We start from the raw sequence: 20841 nt of genomic DNA on the forward strand, positions 1-20841 counted from the left end.
GTGGGTTGCCTCCCATACATGTCCCGGCCGGGGGGTTGGGGATGGAACCTGCAACCCGGTACGTGCCCTTGACTGGGATCGAGCCCTCCACCTCCAGGGCACAGGACGATGCTCCGACCACTGAGGAGTGCCAGCTGGGGCAGAATTAACGTGTTCATAACATTGCTTCTTTTTTCTGCTAGTTCAGAGATCTTGTTGAGCCCCTTCAGTGAATTTTTCTTTTGAGTTATACTTTTCAATTCAAGAATTTCTAGTTTTTTTAAAAAATAGTGTATTTTTTTATTGATTTTCTCTATCTGGTGACACAGTGTTCTCATGTTTCCCTTTAATTCTTTTTTTTTTTTTTTACTTTTTAAATTTATCTTTATCGTTGAGAGTATTAAAGGTATCCCATTTTTCCCCCCAATTGATCCCCTCCACTTCCCTCCCACCCCCTTCCCAGGCCTTCACCCCATTATTGACTGTGTCCATGGGTTATGCATATAACTTCTTTGGTTAATCTCTTCCCACCCTCCACCCCCCTTCCCTCTTTCCTCTGAAATATGATCGTCTGTTGCATGCGTCAATGTCTCTGGATCTATTTAGTTCATCAGATTCTTTTGTTCATTAGCTTCTTCTTAAAGAAGATCCTTCAACTTTTCCTGTAGTGCTGGTCTGGTGGTGATGAACTCCTTTAGCTTTTCCTTGTCTGAGAAGCTCTTTATCTGACCTTCAATTTTAAATGATAGCTTTGCTGGATAGAGCAATCTTGGTTGTAGTTCCATGTTTTTCATCACTTTGAATATTTCTTGCCACTCCCTTCTGGCCTGCAAAGTTTCTGTTGAGAAATCAGCTGACAGTCGTATGGGTGCTCCCTTGTAGGTAACTAACTGCTCTTCTCTTGCTGCTTTTAAGATTCTGTCTTTGTCTTTAACCTTTGGCATTTTAATTATGATGTGTCTTGCTGCGGGGCTCTTTGGGTTCCTCTTGTTTGGGACCCTCTTTGCTTCCTGGACTTGTAAGTCTATTTCTTTCCCCAGGTAGGGGAAGTTTTCTGTAATCATTTTTTCAAATAGGTTTTCAATTTCTTGCTCTCTTTCTTCCCCTTCTGACACCCCAATAATATGAATGTTGGGCCTCTTGAAGTTTTCCCAGAGGCTCCTTATACTATTTTCATATTTCTGGATTCCTTTTTCTTTTTGCTCATCTGGATGGGTGTTTTTTGTTTCCTCATGTTCCAAATTGTTGATTTGATTCTCAGTGTCCTCTACTCTACTGTTGATTTCATGTAAATTATTATTCATTTCAGTTCGTGTAGCCTTCATTTCAATTGGTACTTTATTATGTTATCAGTTTTCTCAGTTATTTCCTTAACAGTCTGCTTAAACACCCTTACAACCATTATTCTGAACTCTCTATCTGTTAGCTTGCTTGGATCTATTTCATTTGGTTCCTCTTCTAGAGATTTCTTCTGTTCTTTCCTTTGTGGCATGTTTCTTTGCCTCCACATTTTGGCTGCTTCCAGGTGTTTGTTTCTGTGTATTAGGTAGAGCTGCTCTGTCTCCTGGAATTTGTAGAGTGGCTTTGTGTGGTAGGTGTCTTGTAGGGTCCAGTGGCTCAGCCTCCCCAGTCACCTGAGCTGGGCCTTCTAGGTACTCCCCTGTGTGGGCTGTGTGCACTGTCCTGTTGTAGTTGAGCCTCGGTTGCTGTTGGCATCACTGGGAGGAATTGACCCCCCTGCCAATTGGCTGTGAGGACCAGCTGCAACTACAGCCAAAGAGCTGCTGTGCTGGAGACACCCTTATGGATCAGGATTTACTTTAGTGGAGCTTTGGTGTTTACCAAGTGTGCCCCTTGAGTGTGTCACTTGTGGATGTGGTAGGGTTGTAATCCAGCGTGGTCGAGTCTGAGCACCAGATGCACTGTCTCTGGGGCCTCCCTGGAGGTGCAAAGTCAGCCTGTGCCAGTGCCTTGCCCAGGGCCACCCAGCATGAGCTACACAGCAAACTGTAGTTGGCTGCTACTTGTGCTGGGCTTGGAGGTGCCCAGGAGAGGCCAAGCTATGAGCCAATGCAGCTGCCGCTAGTGCCAGGCCCGGGGCCACTTATCAAGCTGTATGGGGCCCACTGCTGATTGCTTGAGAGATTTTAGGAAAGTCCTAAGCATGAGGCTCGAGAGGCCACTTGCATTAAAAAGCCCCTGGAAATGGCCTGGATGAGCTGCAGGTGGGGAGGGGCGGGGCCTCCGGGAATCACGGGGCGGGGCCAAAGGTGTGAGTCAGGTGCTGGCGATTCAAATATGGCGCCTGCCCGCCGGCTGTGCGGGGAGGACTCGCCACAGGAGCCGTGGCCTCCGCCAGCCCTTCTGCCTGGGAGGAAGCCGCCCCTCCACCTCTCACCCGGATTTCAGGCAGGTTAGTTCCTCCCCGAGTGTCCCAGGTCCTTTCAGGCTGCTGCCTGGCGCTGGGCTCAGAGGGAGCGTCCGAGTGAGTCCGTGCCGGGCCCTTTAGAGGAGCTGCTGCGGCTCCCACAGCCTCCGGGACCCTCAGCCACAGTCCCCGCTGGTTTCACTGCCCGAAGTTGTGGGGATGTCTCTTCCCGGCCTGGAGCCCTGGGCTGGAGGCCTGCTGTGGGGCTGGGACCCCTCACTCTGGGAAACTCCCACCGCCGAGATTCCCTTCTGGGTTTACCGCGTGGCACTGGGTGTGGGCCCGCGGCCGCGTCTTTGCGATTCAGCCCTGATTCAGCCCTGATCCGCCCACGTCTCCGCCCCTCCTACAGCTCTCGGTGCTTCTTCAGCTCCTTGGTTCTAGGGCTTCTGTTCAGCCAGATTTCAGGAGGTTCTGATAATGGTGGTTCTGTGTTTTAGTTGTAATTTTGATGTGGTTGTGGGAGGCGGTGGGTGCAGCTGTTACCTGTGTCGCCGTCTTGTTTCTCCCCTTTAATTCTTGAGTCATGGTTTCCTTAGTTCTTTCAACATATTTGTCATAGGGGATTTTAAATTTTTTAAGTCCAGTATTTGGCCTTTGTCATGAATAGTTTATTTTGATTGTGTGTGTGTGTGTGTGTGTGTGTGTGTGTGCGCTGTTTGCTTCTCTTGTCATGTTTTCATTGTTCAAACCAGACATTTTAAATAATAGCAGCTTCTCATATCAAGATACCTCTTCCAGAGAATTTTGTTGTTGCTTTTTGTTATTGTTATTGTGGTTGCCTTTGTTTGTTTTGTCTTGTGAGTTCTCTGCACTAATTTTGTAAAGTTTGTATTCTTCATTGTGTATGGCTACTGAAGTATTTGATAATTAAACTTAGCATTTGAGTAATGATTGAACAGAGATTTCCTCAAATGCTTTGAGACAGTAAGTCTGGTGCCTTCGCTAAGGGCCTCTGAGGATGCAATGCCTTCAGTGTGTCCACAGCTCTGCTTTGGCCTTTGCTTCCTGCTTGTGGGGAGCCTCAAAGTCATTAGCCAGAGAGGAGAAATTAGGCCCCTTGTGGTTCTTTCCTAAGCATACTCATAGCTCTGTGTGTCACCTAGAACCAAAGGTAGATTTCCTGGAATATTTCAGAGCTTATCGAAGCCTCTCATGGATATCTCTTCCCCAGTTTCTCCTTTTATGCTTTTGAGTTAGCCTCTTATTAGCTCCAACATGGTCATGCTGCTCCAGCAGTTGGAATGTGAGACATTTGTTAGTTGTCACTGTTTTCCACAAATGCCCTGGCGGTAGGTGTATTTGTACAGTGAGCTAAGTCAGGTTACATAAAGCTGAGAAGGCAGCCTTCAAGTTCGCCACCACGGAGATCGAGCTGTGACAGCCCTCTGGCTGTGGGGCATTTTGCGTGCTCCAAACCTGCTGTGCTGGTGGCTGCAAGGCTGCTACTCTTCACCCTATTGTGGCTGTCAAGCTGTGGGTTCCAGGGCTTGAGAGCTAGAGAGGAGGGGATGGGACTAGGGCCAGTGAAAACATCCAAAGTTGGCTGTGCTTGCTCACTTCAGTCTTTGTTCTCGCATAGTGCTCTGTGGGTTTTGCAAGCCTTTGTTTAATATTCAAAACTATGAAAGTGTTGAGTTTGAGGATTTTTGTCAAATGTTCTTGTTGCTGTTACAGATGAGTGAATTTTCAGAGCTCCTTGCTCTGCCATTCTGGATGTGCTTCCAATTAATAATAACTTTGTAAATTTTTATTATGGGCATTTTAAAATCTACTTTAAAGAACAGTTTGTAGTGATGTGGCCCCCCATGTGCCCTCATTCAGCCTCAATATCATCTACATTTGCTAATCTTTTTACAGCTGTCTACCCACTATTACTTTTTCCTGGAATATTTTATGCAAATTCCAGATATAGTATTATGTCTATACATACTTAAATACAAGCAACATTAATGTGAATGATGATGTTTTGCTGAAACTTTGTTACTGCTTCAAAGGAGAAGGTGGTAGTGGAGGCCCCAGCCCAGTGGTTCTGCCCTCCTGTGTCTGTCGACTGCATGCCTTGGATCCTTTCTCCCAGCAGACTTCTCTGAGAAACTTTCAGTTCATTAGCTCACTGAGACAGCCTTTGGTCTTTGCTTGACAGTATGTGTCATTTATTTGGTTTCTTTCTGCTTTTTTCTCCTTGATCTCTCATTTCTTTTTGCTATTGACATAATGTCAAACAGAAGTGTAAATGCAGTTTCTGAAATTCAGATTATTCAGGTACTTAATTTATTTTTATTCATCAGAAATGAAGATACCAAATGGAAAAAAAACTGTCAGAAATTCTAGACCCTATACTATTGGCTTGTAAATTAAAATGTTTTAGTGATTCCTAACTGTGGGTGAAGGTATGTGTGCTGGTATTAATTGGTGTGCCTTTCAGGAAGGTCGTTTGAACTATCTTGAAAACTGCAAATATCCTTGAGTTCTGAAAGAGGTAGTGTATACAAGTATGTTCATTGAAGAGTGCGTCTGGAAATAACTCAAATGCCCATCAGTAGCTGTTAAATGAAAATGTCTTAGATGCACTGTTAATGAAAAAAGTTAAATTATAGGACAGTTAGATAGTCTGTTAATGAAAAAAGTTGAGTTGCACAGCAATATTTCTATCATGATTTCGTTTATATGTGAAAAATAAAATTGCTTGTATCAGTTTGACATTGTGTTAGGCCACAGGTAACAGACTAGAAATAAAAGTGGCTTAACTAATCAGTGCTGCCCAGGTGTAGGCCATCTGGGGCTGTGCTGTCTTGGTGTTATTGGGGACCTGTGCCTCTGTCTGTGTTCTGCCATCCTAACTAATGATTTCCATTCTCAAGGTTCCCTAGTGGTCCGAGGCATCTGTCCTAACCTTCGAGTCTTTATTGGAGTTTGGGAAATAAAGTCAGAAGGGCCAAAACAGGACCATTTCCTTCTGATTCAGTCCCTTCCAGCAGCCTTCTGAGAAACGAACGCACACCACTCCCGTTAATTAGCACTTAGTCATATGACCGCGTGTAGTTGCACAAAAGGAAGAGAATCCTAGTCTTTTTTTTTAGTTTTATTTTTCTATTACAGTTGACATTCAATATTATTATTTTTATTATTATTATTTTTCGTTAATCCTCTTAGAGGATATTTTCTCCATTGCTTTTCAGAGAGAGTAGAAGGGAGGGAGGGGGAGGGAGAGGGAGAGACATTGATGTGAGAGACAGCGACTGGTTGTCCACACGTACGTCCCACCAGGGGCAGGGAGCGAACCTGCGACCCAGGTATGTGTCCTTGACCAAGAATCGGATCCTAGACCCTTCAGTGTGCGGGCCAGTGCCCTCACCCCTGGGCCACACTGGCCAGGGCAACATTTTGTATTATTTTATATGAGTTTCAGGTGTCAGGTGTACAGCATAGTGGTTCGATGATGGTTTGATTTACAGAGTGACCCCCTGGTATTTCCAGTGCCTGCCTGGCCCCCACAGTTATTTCAGTATTGTTGACTATCTTCCCTCTGCTGTACTTTACATCCCTGTGACTGTTTGGTAACTACTAGTCTGCACATCTTAACCCCTTCACCATTTCACCCAGTCTTTTACACCCTGTGCCCCAGCAGCCATCAGCTGGAGAACCCCAGTCTTTTAGCGTGGAGAGCAGGGAGCAGAACTTCTGAGTACACTTATACCTGCCTGTCCTGTTGAATGCTGTCCTTGAGTTATAAAGAACTCAACAACAACAAAAACCCATGGCTCATTAAGGAGAAGTGTCAGGCCCTTATAATACATCTTACAATCAGTAGTGTGCCATAGTTGTTAATATTTCTTTTAGTGGCAGTAAAATAACTCTGAGAATACATCATGAGTGAATCTGAAAACTCTCCCTGAAGAAAGTGGGATAGATTTGTTTTAGGTTCTTCTGACCTTTATATTCTGAGTTGTGTTTGTGGGGTAAGACTGGCCTTGGTATACATTCTCAATTCTCAGGCCTCCCAGCGGTAGTCGTTACGAACACTTAACTAATGACCCTCCTTAGCAAAATGAATGAGTGCATCTGCACAAAAAGTTTGTGTATATGTTTACAGGGTTCCTGGGCCATTTCAGCCCATCCAGAGAGAAGCCGTAATCTAAATCAGCGTCTCATTTTGCAGATAAACTGAGAGCTAGAGAGATGTAGCGATTTCCTCTTGATGAAGCATTTTACACGTTTCCAGATTCCAGCCATGGTTTACTGCCTGTAAAATGCAATGTGATGGGGTCACTGTCATGTGGAGCCCTCTACCCCAAAGAAAACAGACTCTAGCAAAATACCTTAATGAGAAGTATTAAAAGACTGAAAAATTGAATCAATGAAAATTCCCTCAATTCTTGGTACAAATTAAAGCCTTGTAACTCAAGTGTACTTTAATCCGGAAGTAGGAACAGGGTGGAGAAAAGCGTGTGCTCTGCGTGCGTGGTGGGCTGGCCTCGCCCTGTGCTGGCCTCGGGCTCCGGGCCCTGCCCGCCTGCCTCTGCAGCCCCATCGCAGTGCCCTCTCCTTTTCTCTTTCGGCTCTGCTGAAGCTTCGGCGGCCTCCGTACCCTCCCCAAGCCCCAGCTCTCGTGGCGCCGTGTGGTCCGCCTCGCCTGACACACACCCAGGGAGCGTCCAGAGTCAGCGACAGGCCTGGGCGAGGGGGAGCGTACGTCCCGGGCTGTCCGGCTATTTGCAGCTGCAGTCCCTGTCTTGTGTTTCAGGTGGAGTCAGAGGGTTCTGACTTTTCTGTTTCCTTTTGCGCTTATTCTGAGTGGTTACAATGTAGCACAATTGATTGTTTCCTCCTCTTCCTTGGCAGCATCCCTGGGGCAGCCAGCAGCCACCTTCTGTGCAGCTTTGGGTCTCCTTTGGCCGGAAGCCCATGCGAGCAGCCCAGTTTGTCACAAGACATCCTATTACTGTAAGTGGGGTTCTTTAGGGGGTGGGAGGAAGGGTCGTTCCCACGCAAGGGCCAGGGAAAGGGTGTTCGTGGGATGTCCTGCCAGGGTGGATATTTGACCAGGCTCCCTGAAGTCACTTTCCAGAAAGGCCTCTAGAGAGAGCCGTTATGCTTTGGGCCTGCTGGTCTGGTTTTTCCGTCTTCATGTTCGAAGTGGAGCTGAACAGGAGCCTAATTTGCTTTACATGGGAAAGGATGACAGGTTTGGAGGCAGAGCCAGCGGGCCCAGTGGGCCAGCACTGAAGGACAGCAGCACTCACTCGAGTACCTGCTGTGCTACTCACAAGTCTAGGCTCAAAAAGGTGTGAGATTTGGTCCTGCCTTTCAGGTACAGACCAGCCTCAGAGACTGAGAGCCATGCAGGGGAGGGAAGCGCATGCAGTCCTGTGACGCACGGGGATCTACAGGGAGGATCGGCGTGGGCGGGGGCGTCAGAGCAGTGGCTGCAGGGAGGAGCTGCCTTGGCACTAGCAGTTGGCCTGGTGGGAGGTTGGTAGCCTAGAAGAGGGTGTGACAGAAAACACTCCGGCCAGTTCTTTGCTTTCTGTGGGCTCCCCTTCCTTTAGTCACCTTGTAGAAAAAAGGAAGGGAAATTCATGTTAGTCTGTATTGTCCTTTGTACTAGTGGTAGGTCTTTTGGGAAAAAGAGGGAGACGTTATTAACTAAAAGGAGGTTTTTAGGTTGTGTATGGAGTTCAGTGGCCCCTTTTCCAACAAGAGCTCTGTCCCAGCTGCAGAGCAGCCTCCGGCTGGTTCCCGGAGGAGAGCCCGCAGGCTTCTTTGCCAAGATTGGGGGGCTTCCACTTTCCGTGGGCTTTAGGCCCACCCTCCTCGCTGGGATGTTGGAAGTCGTTGCTCTAGTGTATATAGGGAAAGCCCACAGGATGTGCGTTTTTTGGCTTATGTATTTTGTTTTTTCTATTCCCAAGGAATATTATATCGCAGATGCCTCCGAGGACCAGGTGTTTGTATGTGTCAGTCATAGTAACAACCGCACCAACTTATACATCTCAGAGGCAGAGGGGCTGAAGTTTTCCCTGTCTTTGGAGAATGTGCTCTATTACAGCCCAGCTGGGGCCGGCAGTGACACCCTGGTGAGGTAAGGAGCTCAGGAGTCCCTCCCGCTTTCTTCCATCAGCAGGACCCAGGCCTCTAGTTGTTGGTTTTCAACAATAGCTGAGTGTTTGCACCCAGTTGGGGATGTTTTCAAAAACCCTATCCCTGGCTCACCGTCCCAGAGATGACAGTGTAACTGGTTTGGGGTGTGGCTGGGGTGTGAGGGTTTTAAACAGCTCCCTAGTGATTTTTATTTGACGCAAGGCTGAGCACCGCTGCTGTAGGCGGGGCTAGCCTCTGAGACACTGCAGCCTCTCGACATGGGTTCCTTCGTTCACTTACCTAGTTCTTGTGGAAGGTGCTGTTCTGTGTCTGTGGAAAGACACCACGTCATTGATCTTTTATCAGTAACTCACAGGGTGAGCTCACTGTTCTGCAGTAATGGGCACTCCCTGGGCTTGGGAAGGTTCATGGTGTTTGGGAGGGATCGATGCCATGGTGTCGTGGGTGGCACTGATTCCTGAGTGCTACCAGTTCACTTAGTCTCCTTTGTTCTGTGATAAACCAGACTTGGGAGATGCCCGGTTGTGATTAGGATCACTCTGCTTGACGAAAGGGTCATCTGGTGAAAATGACTGACTTGTCTGCGGGGAGGTCTGGCTGTAGAGCCGTGGCTGCTGGGTCACAGGGCCCATCCCTGCTGTCCACCCTCTTGGGCTGGCAGCTCATTCAGTCACCAGTTCATTCAGCAAGTACGCTGCTGCTCTGGGCCAGACCTTGCTTTAGGTACAGCAGGGATAAGGTCCCTGTTCCACAGAACTTTTGTCCTACTTAGGAGAAGACAGAATATAAACAAATTTGTAATCTGCCTGGTTATGGTGAGTGCTGGTGAACACAGGAGGACAGAGGTTGACGCGGGTGTCATTTTATACTGGCCGTCATGGAAGAGGGTCACCTTTTAAGAGGTGCTGAATTGCAGGAGGGCGGGAGCCAGGCCGACACCGGGGAGGAGCGCCGCAGGCACAGGGAATGGCAGACACGGTGACTCTAACACCTGACTTCGTAAAGTTGGTTTATTTTAGGAATAGTGAGGAGGCCAGGGTGGCTCAAAGTGAAGGAGGGGAGAGAGAATCCTAAAGACAGGATCAAAGACAGCAGGACTCAGATTGTGTAGGCCTGAAAGGACATGGAGGAAACTTAATTTTTTTCCTTTTTTGTGGACTGGAGGGTTTTGACCAGAAGATGGACATTATTTGATTTAACCTATTACATTTTGTTTTACCATTTAAAAAATTGTGAATTGCATTATATAAAGAAAAGTGCATTCAACAAAATGGACAGTATTGTAAATAATTTTAATTGACCTCCCCATGTGACTTATATTTTATTTTTAATTAAAAATTTATTTAAAAAGTTTTTAAATGACAGAAGAATATGGAACACTTCATGAATTTGCGTGTCATCCTTGCACGGGGCCTGCGCTAACCTCTCTATCATCCCAATTTTAGTATATCTGCTGCTGAAGTCAGCACGTGACCTAGCTTTTAGAAAAGCCATCCTCATTGCTTTTTGGGATTCAGACTCCTGGAAGGGATAAGAGTGAAGGCCAGAAAAATAGTTGTACAAATGTTGCAGAAATCCAGGCCAGTGGAGATGGATGTTGGCTGGACCCAGGTTAGTGGCAGTGGAGATTCTGACCATTTGCTAATAGATTTGCTGGCAGATTAGATGCAACAAGGAAGAGTCAAGAGACCACCACTGCTTGGCCCAAGCAGCTGGTAGAATAATAGCTACATACTGAGCCAGGAGGGCTGCTACAGGTATAGGTGTGTGGTGGGGGGAAGATCAAGAATTTGGGTTTGGACTTACTAGGTTGGAGATGCCTATTAGATATCCAAGTGGAGAACTTTTCACATGGTCTCTAATAGTGCTTTTCCACTTCCTATTTATTTTCCGTCACATGTGCTATCTTTTTAAAAAATAAAAATTTTTCAATTACAGTTAACATTCAATATTATATTAGTTTCAGGTGTACAGCATAGCACGTAGACGTTGATATAACCTACGATGTGATGTGATTCCCCTGATAACTCTAGTACCCATCTCACAACATACATAGTTATTACAATATATTAACTATATTCTCTATGCTATACTTTACATTGCTGTTACTACTTTGTAACTGCCAATTTGAATTTCCTAATGCCTTTCATCTTTTTTACCCTCCCCCCAACCCACTTCAATCTGACAACCATCACTGTTCCCTGTAGCTATGAGTTAGTTTCTGTTTTGTTTGTTTGTTTATTTTGTTCTTTAGAGTCCAAATATAAGTCAAATTATATGGTATTTGTCTTTCTCTGTCTGACTTATTTCTCTGTCTGACTTAGTGTAATACCCTTCTTTATATAAAAATATTGATTTTTGTGAGAGAAAGGAAGGGGGGGGAGAGAGAGGGAGAGAAACATCAACCTGATGTTCCATCTATTTATGCATTCATTGGTCGATTCTTATATGTGGCCTGGCCAGGGATCGAACCCGCAACCTTGGCGTATCACGATGACTCTCTAACCATCTGAGCTGCCTGGCCAAGGCTATTTTCAATTTTTTGAGAAACCTCCACACTGTTTTCCACAGTGGCTGCACCAATTTGCAATCTCATCAACAATGCACAAGGTTCCCACATCTGCGTTAACATTTGTTTGTTGATTTATTGATGGTAGCCATCTGACAGGTGGGGGATGGTATCTCATTGTGGTTTTTATTTGCATCTCTATAATGATTAGTAACTTTCAGCATCTTTTCATATGTCTATTGGCCATCCGTATGTCCTCTTTGGAGAAGGGTCTATTCAGGTCCTCTACCCGTTTTTTAATAGGATTGTTTGTATTTTTGATTTTAACTTTTGTGAGTTCTTTATATATTTTGGATATAAAACCCTTATTGGATGTATCATTGGCAAATATCTTCCTCTACTGAGTAAATTGTCTTTAGTTATATTGTTTCATTTGTTGTGCAAAAATTTTTTAATTTGATGTAGTCTCATTTATTTATTCAAAAATATATTACCAAGAGCAATGTCAAAGACTTTCCTGCTTATGTTTTCTTCTACGAATTTTATGATTCCAGGTCTTACATTTAACTCATTAATCCATTTTGACTTTATTCATGGATATGATGTAAGAAGGTGATCTAGTTTCATTTTTTTCTCACGTGTCTGTCTAGTTTTTCCAAGACCATTTATCCAAGACCATCTTTATCCCATTGTGTGTTCTTGTCTTCTTTGTCATAGAGTAATTGACCATGTAGGCATTTTCTCCCTGGACTCTCTTCTGTCCCATTGATCTGGGTGCCTGCTTGTATGCCAGTACCAAGCTGTTTTGAGTACTACAGCCTTGTAAAACATTTGGTATCAGGTAGCGCGAGTCCCCCACTGTTTCTTCTCTCTCAAGATCGCTTTGGTTATTCAGGGCCTTATTATGGTTCGTATAAATTTTACGATTATTTGCATTAGTTCTGTGCAAAATGCCATTGGTATTTTGGTGTAGGGATTGCATTGAATCTATATTGCTTTGGGAGGCATGGACATTTTTAACAGTGCTAATTCTTTTTACTCGTGAGCATATTATATGCTTCCATTTATTTATGTCTTTTTCAGTTTCTTTCTTCAGTGTCTTAATTTTCCAAGTACATGTCTTTTATCTCCTTGCTTCAGCTTATTTCTAGGTATTTTATATTTTTCGTTGTAATTGTAAATGGGATTGTTTTCTTAATTTCTCTTATAGTTGTTGTATAAAAATGCAACCCATTTCTGAATATTAATTTTGTATCCTGCTACATTACTGAATTCATTTATCAATTCTAATAGTTTTTTGATAGACTCTTTATGGTTCTTTAGATATAAAGAATGATAATGTCATCTGCAAATAGTGAAAGTTTTACTTTTTTCTTTCCAATCTGGATGGATGCCTTTTATTTCTTTTTCTTGTGTGATGGCTATGGCTAGGACTTCCAGTACTATGTCTAATAAAAATGGTGAAAGTAGACAGTCCTATCTTGTTTCTGATTTTGAAAATGTTTTTAACTTTTCCTCACTTAGTCTGATATTAGCTGTGTGTTTGTCATATATGGCCTTTGTTATGTTGAGGTATATTTCTTCTGTTCCCACTTTGCTGAGAGTTTTAATCGTAAATTGATGCTGGGTTTTGTTCAAAGGCTTTTTCTTCATCTATTGATACGATCTTATGATTTTTATCTTTCATTTTGTTTATGTGGTTTATCATATTAATTGATTTGCAGATATTGAACCAACCTTGCTTCCCAGGAATAAATCCCACTTGATCATGATGTATGATCTTTTTAATCTGTTGCTGAATTCTGTTTGCTAATATTTTGTTTAGGATTTTTGCATCCATGATTATCAGGGGTATATGCCTATAATTTGCTTTTTGTGTAATGTCTTTGTTTGGTGTTGGTATCAGGGTAATGCTGACTTCATAAAAAGAGTTTGGGAGACTTCCCTTCTGTTTAATTTTTTGAAATAGTTTGTGAAGGATAGGTGTTATTTCTTTGAATGTTTGGTAAAATTTACCTGTGAAGCCATCTAATCCAGGACTTTTGTTTGTTGGGAGTTTTTGATTACTGATTTGATTACATTAATAGTTATTGGTCTGTTCAGATTTTCTGTTTCTTGATTCAGTCTTGGAAGATTGAATGTTTCTAGGAATTTTTCCATTTCTTTCAACTGACCAGTTTGTTGTCATGTAATTATTTGTAGTATTTTCTTTGTATTTCTGTGATGTCAGTTGTGACTTCTCTTTTATTTCTGATTTTATTTATTTGGGTCCTCCCTCTTTTTATCTTGATGAGTCTGGTTAAAGGGTAATAAGTTTGTTTTATCATTTTAAGAAACCAGGTCTTGGTTTCAGTGATTGTTTGTATTATTTTTAGTCTCTCTTTAGTTTATTTCCCTGTTATATTTATTATTTCTTTTATTCTGTCTTTGGGTTTTGTTTCTTGTTATTTTATAGTTCCTTTAGGTTTAACTTTAGATTATTTAGTTGAGATTTTTCTTGTTTCTTAAGGTAGGCCTGTATTGCCATGAATTTCCCTGTTATGACTAGTTCGGCTGTATACCACAGATTTGAGTGGTTGTGTTTTAATTTTCATTTCTTTTAGTTTATACTTTAAGTTTTTTCTTTTTTTTTTAATCCTCACCCAAGGATATTTTTTCCATTGATCTTTAGAGAGTGGTAGGGAGGGAGATAGAGAAACATCCTGCATGAGCCCCAACCAGGGCCAAGGATCGAACCTACAACCAAGTTACATGCCCTTGACCAGGAATTGAACCTGCAACTCTTCAGTCCATGGGCCGATGCTCTAACCACTGAGCAAAACTGGCCAGGGCTATATTTTCTGTTTTTCTTAATCTCTTTAACTCATTCATTGTTTAGTGACATGGTACTTAGCCTCCATTTGTGTGTTTTTCAGTTTTCTTCCTGTAATTGATGTCTAGTTTTATACCATTGTGGTCTTATGCTTGTTATGATTTTAGTCTTCTTAAATTTATTGAGACTTGTTTTGTTGCCTCACATGTGGTCTGTTCTTCAAAATATTCTATGTGCACCTGAAAAAAATGTATATTCTGCTGCTTTGGGGGTGAAATGTTTTAAAAATATCAATTAAATTCATATGGTCTATTGTGTCATTTAAGGCCACTGTTTCCTTGTTGATTTTCTGTCTGGATGATCTATCCAATGATGTCAGTAAGGTTTTAAAGTTCTCTGCTGTGTCTGTATTACTGTCACTCTCTATTTGGTCTATATACAGGGTGTCCCCAAAAATATATATACACACTTTGAATAATTATAAAGGCAGTGTTTATTAAAATACATTTCATTTTCAGAAATTGAGGTATCAGCTGTTAAAGTGTGTATATATATTTTGGGACCCCCTATATTTAGGTGTTCCTATGTTGCATGCATAAATGTCTACAAGAGTTATATCTTTTTGTTTGATTTATTTATCATTAAGAAATGTCCTGCTTGTCTCCTATTACAGTTTTTGTTTTAAAGCCTATTTTGTCTGATATAAGGATTGTGACCCCAGCTTTTGTTCTTTGTTTCCATTCGTATGAAGTATGTTTTTCCGTTCATTTACTTTCACTCTGTGTGTGTCTTTGAAGTGGATGTTTTCTGGTCAGCATATGTTGGTCTTGTTTTCTTATCTGTCCAGCCTCCCTATGTTTTTTTATTGGATTTTTAATCCATTAATATTTAATTATTGATCAGTTGTAGTTCTTGCTATATTATTCATATTTTTAATTTCTTTTTCTTCTCAGCCTCCTCCTCCTGCTTCTGATTTGGTGGTAATGAACTTCTTTACCTTTTTCTTTTTTGAGAAGCTCTTTATCTGGCCCTCAATTCTAAATGATAGCTTTGTTGGAAAGAGTAATCTTGGCTGTAGGTCCTTGCTTTACATCACTTTGAATATTCTACCTAATACTCTCTGGCCTGCAAAGTTTCTGTTGAGAAATCAGCTGACAGTCTTATGGGAGCTCCCTTGTAGGTAACTAATTGCTTTTCTTTAGCTGCTTTTAAGATTTTTCTCTTTGTCTTTACCTTTGCCATTTTAATTTTGATGTGTCTCTGTGTGGACCTCTTTAGGTTGATCTTGTTTGGGGCTCTCTGTGTCCCTGGAATTGTATGTTTATTTTTTTCACCAGGTTAGGAAAGTTTCCTTTCATTATGTCTTCCAATAGATTTTCAATCTCGCACTTTCTTTCTTCTTCTTCTGGTACCCCTATGATGTTGATGTTGTTACACTTGATGTCCCAGAATTTCCTTAAACTCTCCTCATTTTTTAAAAATTCTTTTTTTGTTTCTGATGTTCTGATTGGATATTTTCTGCTACATTGTCTTCCGAATCACTGATTCAGTTTCTTTGCTTCATCTAGCCTGCTGTTGATTCCATCTACTGTACTCTTCATTTCAGTTATCATATTCCATGTTTTTTGACTGTTTTTTAATGTCTTTTTATCTCTTTGTATACGTTATCACTGAATTCATCTATTCTTCTCCTAAATGAATTGAGTATCCTTATATACAGTGTTTTGAAATCTGTATCTGGTTGATTGCTTGCTTCCATTTTGTTTAGTTTTATTTATTTATTTATTTTAGTTCTGTTTCATTTTTTCATTTGGGACATGTTTCTGTGTCTCCTCATTTTGGCTGCCTCCCTGTGTTTGTATGTATTAAGTAGAGCTGCTACATCTCTGAGTCTTTTCAGGGTTGCCTTATGTAGTAGGTGTCCTCCGGGGCACAGTGATGCAGTCTTCCTAGTCACCTGAGCCAGGTGCTCTAGGGGTGTCAGTCATGTGGGTTGAGTGTGCTCTCCTGCTGTAGTTGAGCCTTGATTGCTGTTGGCATGCCAGTGGTTGGGATTGATCCTCAGGCTGACTGGCTGTGAGGACTGGCTTTGACTATAGCAAAGGAGCTGCTGTTGGGGGCTGACCCCACGGAGTGGAATTTGCTTTAGTAGTGCTCTGGTGCCTTTTGAGTCCACCCTTTGGGTGTGCTGTTTGTGTGGTGCTGTGGTGTGGTCTTATGCTGCAGCCAGGTGTGTTGTTTCTGAGGCCTCTGTGAGGGTCTCTGGTGCATGCCCAGGTCAGCATTGTCTGCGCTCAGCCTGGGGCCCCATGATAGTAGCTACCAAATGATCCGCTGTTAGTAGCTGCTTGTGATGGCCTTTGAGGTGCCTGCGAGATGTAATGCTGCAAACCAAGGCTGCCTGCCACTAGTGCCCAGCTTTGAGCCATTGTTTATTTGGTTGGGTTTTGTGGATTTTTGAGAGATTTTAGGAAAGACCAGCTGCTTGTGAAGTTCAGCTACTTAAAGAGTATCCTTACAGGGGTCTGGGCAGGTGTGTGACTTGGGCGGGATGGAGTTTCAGGGAATTCCCAAGGTTGGGGTTGCACGATCAGGGTAGCCAGATTGATGGAGAGTCAGGTTCGGCCCCACCGGCTCTTGCAGGCTGTTGGGGGCGGGGGGGTGGGGAAGCTCAGCAAAGGAACAGTGGTGTCTGCCAGCTCTTTTGTGCTGGAGAGTGCTACCCCTCCAGACCTTTTTCTGAAGCCAGGGAATTCAGTTCCTTCCCACATGCTTCTGGTGCTTTTAAAGCTGCTGTCCCTTCGTTGGAGCTTATGGACAGTGTTTTTGAGTGAGTGAGTCTTTGCTTGGACCCTTTAAGAGGACGTCTGGTTCTCCACGTGCCCTGTGTCTTGCCTGGATGGAGTCCCCGCTCATTTTCAGCCAGATTTTGTGGAGACTCCTCTTCTTGGCATTAGTGCAGTTGGTTGGGGCTGGGACCCCCTCACTCCTCAATGGGGACCTCTGCAGCCAAGATATCTCTCCCAGTTCTTAACCACGACATGTGGGTGTGGGACCAGCCTTTTCTAAGTCTCTGCCCCTCCTACCAGTCATGGTGTAGTTTCTTCTCTATATCCTTAGTTAGATAGCTCTGTTCAGCTAGTCTTCAGGTGGTTCTCAGTGTTGGCTGCTCTGTAATTTGGCTGTAATTTTGATGTGGCCATAGGAGGAGGTGAGCACGTTTACGTACTGTGCTGTCCTGACTGGAGGTGCATCTCTCACTCCTTACTTTCCCCAGTGTAGGTGACAGGTTATTAATTATCCCGTGTGTTAATGTTTATAACACATTAATTATCCCGTAATGTGTTATAAACTGCTCCCACCAGGACTCCGTCTTGGGCTGGTCTGGTCAGTGGCAACCCCTTTGGGCTAGTTCCTGTGACTTTTAAAAAGATTATTTATTGAGGTGAAATTTGTATAACTTCAATTTAACCATTTTATTTCTTTACTTATTTTATTTTATTTTTTTTATTCCTCACCTGCGGATATTTTTTCCATTGCTCCTCAGAGAGAGTGGAAGGGAGAGAGGAACATCCATGTGACAGAGACACATCAATTGGTTGCCTCCCACATGGGCCCTGACCAGGGCCAGGGATTGAGCCTGCAACCCAGGAACTGGCCCTTGGCTAGAATTGAATGTGGGACCCTTCATTCTGCGGGCTGACTCTCTAATCCCTGAGCCAAACCAGGTAGGGCTCAATTTAACCATTTTAAAGTAAACAACTTAGTGTCATTTAGTACATTTGCAATGTTGTGTAACTAACAGCTTTATCAAGTTCCAAAACATTTTTATTTCCCCTAAAGAAAACCTCTTGTCCATTAGGCAGTATCTCTCCACCATCCTCCCCTGAAGCCCTAGCAGCCACCAGTGTACTTACTATCTGGATTTGCCTTTTCTGGGCATTTCACACAAGTGGAATCGTATCCAAATATCTGTCCTATGTGTTCGGCTTCTTCCACTCGGCACAGCATTTTCAAGGATTATGCACGTGTGGCATGTGGCACGTGGTATGTGGCAGCACTTCATTTCTTTTTATGGATGAGTGACAGTCTCCTTACATTTTTATAATTAAAATCAGTAACATTCATTATTGCTTGGGCCTCTCACTGACTGTTTGAGAGCGAGAGTGCCTGGCTGTGGGATGGATATGTCACAGCTTGCCAATGGTTTCTTCACCTTCCACAGTTGTCAGGTATTTAGGACGAATAGCTCAGGACAGGGGAGAGCAGGAGCCTAGGGATTCTGTCATGTGGCCGCTCACATGGACAGATGTTCCTTTCTGCCATGAGGAAGGCCCCTCCCCTGCTTTAGCATGCAGCCCACTTAATAAAATGAAAATAGATTTTGGTCAAGATTCAGACACCAGCATCCTGCTGAGCCTTCTGACTTAGATTTTGTCCCAGGACTGGAGATGCTCAGATGTGCTCGTTGGAGTGGCCTTGGCACCTGCATCTCCATCTCAGCAAGATGAAATGGGGTAAGGGCGGGCTAGCAGATTACATGGGCAGGCTAGTTTACAAAAACACAAAAACTTTGTGGTATTTGAAATGAGCTATTCCCTAAACTCAGGAGGAAAGTGTGACCCAGGAACTGGTTCTACTTTACTTAGAGAACTGAGAAGGAATTCCTAATAGGGGTTGCCCTGGCATTGGTGAGACGTGCCAAGTAGAAATCTCGGAAAGCATTGTCTAGATGGAGGAACAAATATGGTGATGGGAGAGTTGTGAGGCCCACTGGGCATCCTGAGGAGGACCCGCTTGACTGGCCAGGAATGTCTGGGAGGGTTTGACTCTGCACTGAGGGTGGCCGGGGCTGCTGCTGCAGGTACAGCTCGACCCAGGCATGCCGGGAAGCATGAGAGAGAGCTGCAGTGAGGGCCAGTGAGAGAGAGGAGGACAGCAGGCTGTCAGGAGGAGTGCTTAGAGCAAGGTGAGTTGTCCTAGGGCCAGTCAGAGGGGGAGATGACAGGTGGGTTGGGAACTGAAGTCGGGGAGTAGAGACAGAGCACAGGCTCCTGCTTGGAACTAAAAGATAAAACTTTAGGAGAATGACCAGGGAAAGAAGCAGAGCTCTCCAAAAAGAGAAACTCAGACCTCCCAGATATCTGACAGAGCCAATAAATCTGAGGGTGACAGATGTCATAGTGATGGAATGAAGAGCGTGGAGCCGAGGAAACAGAGCAGGTGGATACTAGACCTTGGGCTGACTACTAAGGAAGTGACTGGAAACTAACTAAAAGAGGCCTGAGGAAACCACGTGTCGGAACGTTGGGTCTCAGCTCCAGGGCTTTGTCAGGGCTTTGCTTCTCCGTCTGCAGTGGCTTTTCAGCCCCCACGAGCGAGCACGGCTCCTCTTCTTCCCTTCCAGGCGCCGGGGCTGCGTCCGCGTTTGATGTGAGAGCAGCCATCCGGCTTAAGGTTTGAGTGGCAGATACTGGAGAAGCGCAGTTCTGGGCTCATTTGTTGCAAAGCACAGGTGCTCAGAACCCTCTCCATAGAGGGTGCACTGCAGTTTTTCGAAGCCACACGTGGCCTGTACTCACGGTTCCCGGGAGCTCCGCGGCCTGCGGCGTGCACTGTTTGCAGAGCTGCTTTCCTGCGGTCCCGCTGCAGCGTCCTCCTAGCGCAGCGGCTTCATCGTGCCTTCTCGGCCTCACGGGCAGCAGGTGCAACCTCAGCTCAGTGCTGCCCTTGCTGGGTGCTGCTCCCCGGGGAGGGCCCCTGTCAGACACCTGGTGTGCGTCCCGGACAGCCTGCTGCACCCCTAGCCGCATTCCCACAGTGGGTGAGGTGGCGAGGCGGGCACTGTGATCAGCGTCTGGCAAGCCTGGCGTATGGTTTACTGTTTGTCATGCCTCCCTGGAGGATTTGGGCTCCATTTTGAACAAATAGAGGTGACCCTAATCTCAACTTTTGTGTGTTGTAGTCATCATTCTGGACCCCTGTGAGGAATTATTGATCAGATAGACAACTTGACCCTCAGAGTTAAAAAACAATCACTGTGTGTTTTTTTAAAGAGCAGTTATAAAATGGAATGAAGTACTGATGCGTGCTACAATAGGATGAACTTTGAAAACATTATGCTAAGTAAAAATAACTATTAAAAAGGCCACATACTGTATGATCCTTTCTATGCTGTGTCCAGAATAGACAGGTGTATGGAGACAGACAGTTACGAGTGGCTGCCGGGGCCCTGGATGGGAGGGGCAATTGGGAATGACCGCCCTGGGTACAGGCGTCCTTCTGGGCGGTGAAAATGTTCTGGACTGGATAGCGATGGTGGCCCCACAGCACTGTGAATGTACTAATGGGACTCAATTGTGTAATTTAAAGTGGTTAAGTTTTATGTTATTTATAACAAAAACATACCAAAAAATACCAATTCGGTTTCATAGCTGTTTATTTTCTCTTATTGTAGGTACTTTGCAAATGAACCATTTGCTGACTTCCACCGTGTGGAAGGGCTGCAAGGCGTCTACATTGCCACTCTGATCAATGGCTCCGTGAGTGAGGAGAACATGAGATCAGTCATCACCTTTGACAAAGGGGGAACCTGGGAATTTCTTCAGGCTCCAGCCTTCACAGGATATGGAGAAAAAATCAGCTGTGAGGTATAGATGCTTTCATCTTGTTGGGTTTTTGAAAAAAGTTTTATCTGTAGTTCTACACATACAGTTCCCAAACTCTGTACCTAGGCACATTGCGGGGCACCGTGGACAGCTCAAACTTCTGTGGAAGCACTGTGATATTGGACACCTGTTGGCACCATGTGCATTACTTTCTTGAGTTAGTGTACAGTTTCAACAGTAGCTCATGCTGTGTTTCTTTTGATGACATCCTATCTTTGTGAAGCTGAATCTTCAGCAGTTGACGTGGTGGAAGGCAAGTGAGGAAATGAGGTGGAGCAGGAAGGTAGTGGTGGTGCCTCATATGACTCCACAGTTTGAGATGTTCTGAGGTGCCCAGTAG

At 44.1% G+C, this 20841-nt stretch overlaps 1 protein-coding gene across 1 annotated transcript in view; it reads left to right on the forward strand.

Annotated features, from left to right (window-relative positions):
* The window catches only part of SORL1 (sortilin related receptor 1), a 164247-nt gene that overhangs the window by 43947 nt on the left and 99459 nt on the right, over positions 1 to 20841 (forward strand). Inside the window, exons 7-9 of the mRNA XM_081123526.1 lie at positions 7253 to 7354; positions 8323 to 8492; positions 20291 to 20483. Coding sequence (XP_080979652.1) covers positions 7253 to 7354; positions 8323 to 8492; positions 20291 to 20483 — 465 coding nt within the window. The remainder of the gene's footprint in view (positions 1 to 7252; positions 7355 to 8322; positions 8493 to 20290; positions 20484 to 20841) is intronic.

Source organism: Miniopterus schreibersii (assembly GCF_964146895.1).
Source record: "Miniopterus schreibersii genome assembly, chromosome: 20".
Lineage (NCBI taxonomy): Eukaryota > Metazoa > Chordata > Mammalia > Chiroptera > Miniopteridae > Miniopterus > Miniopterus schreibersii.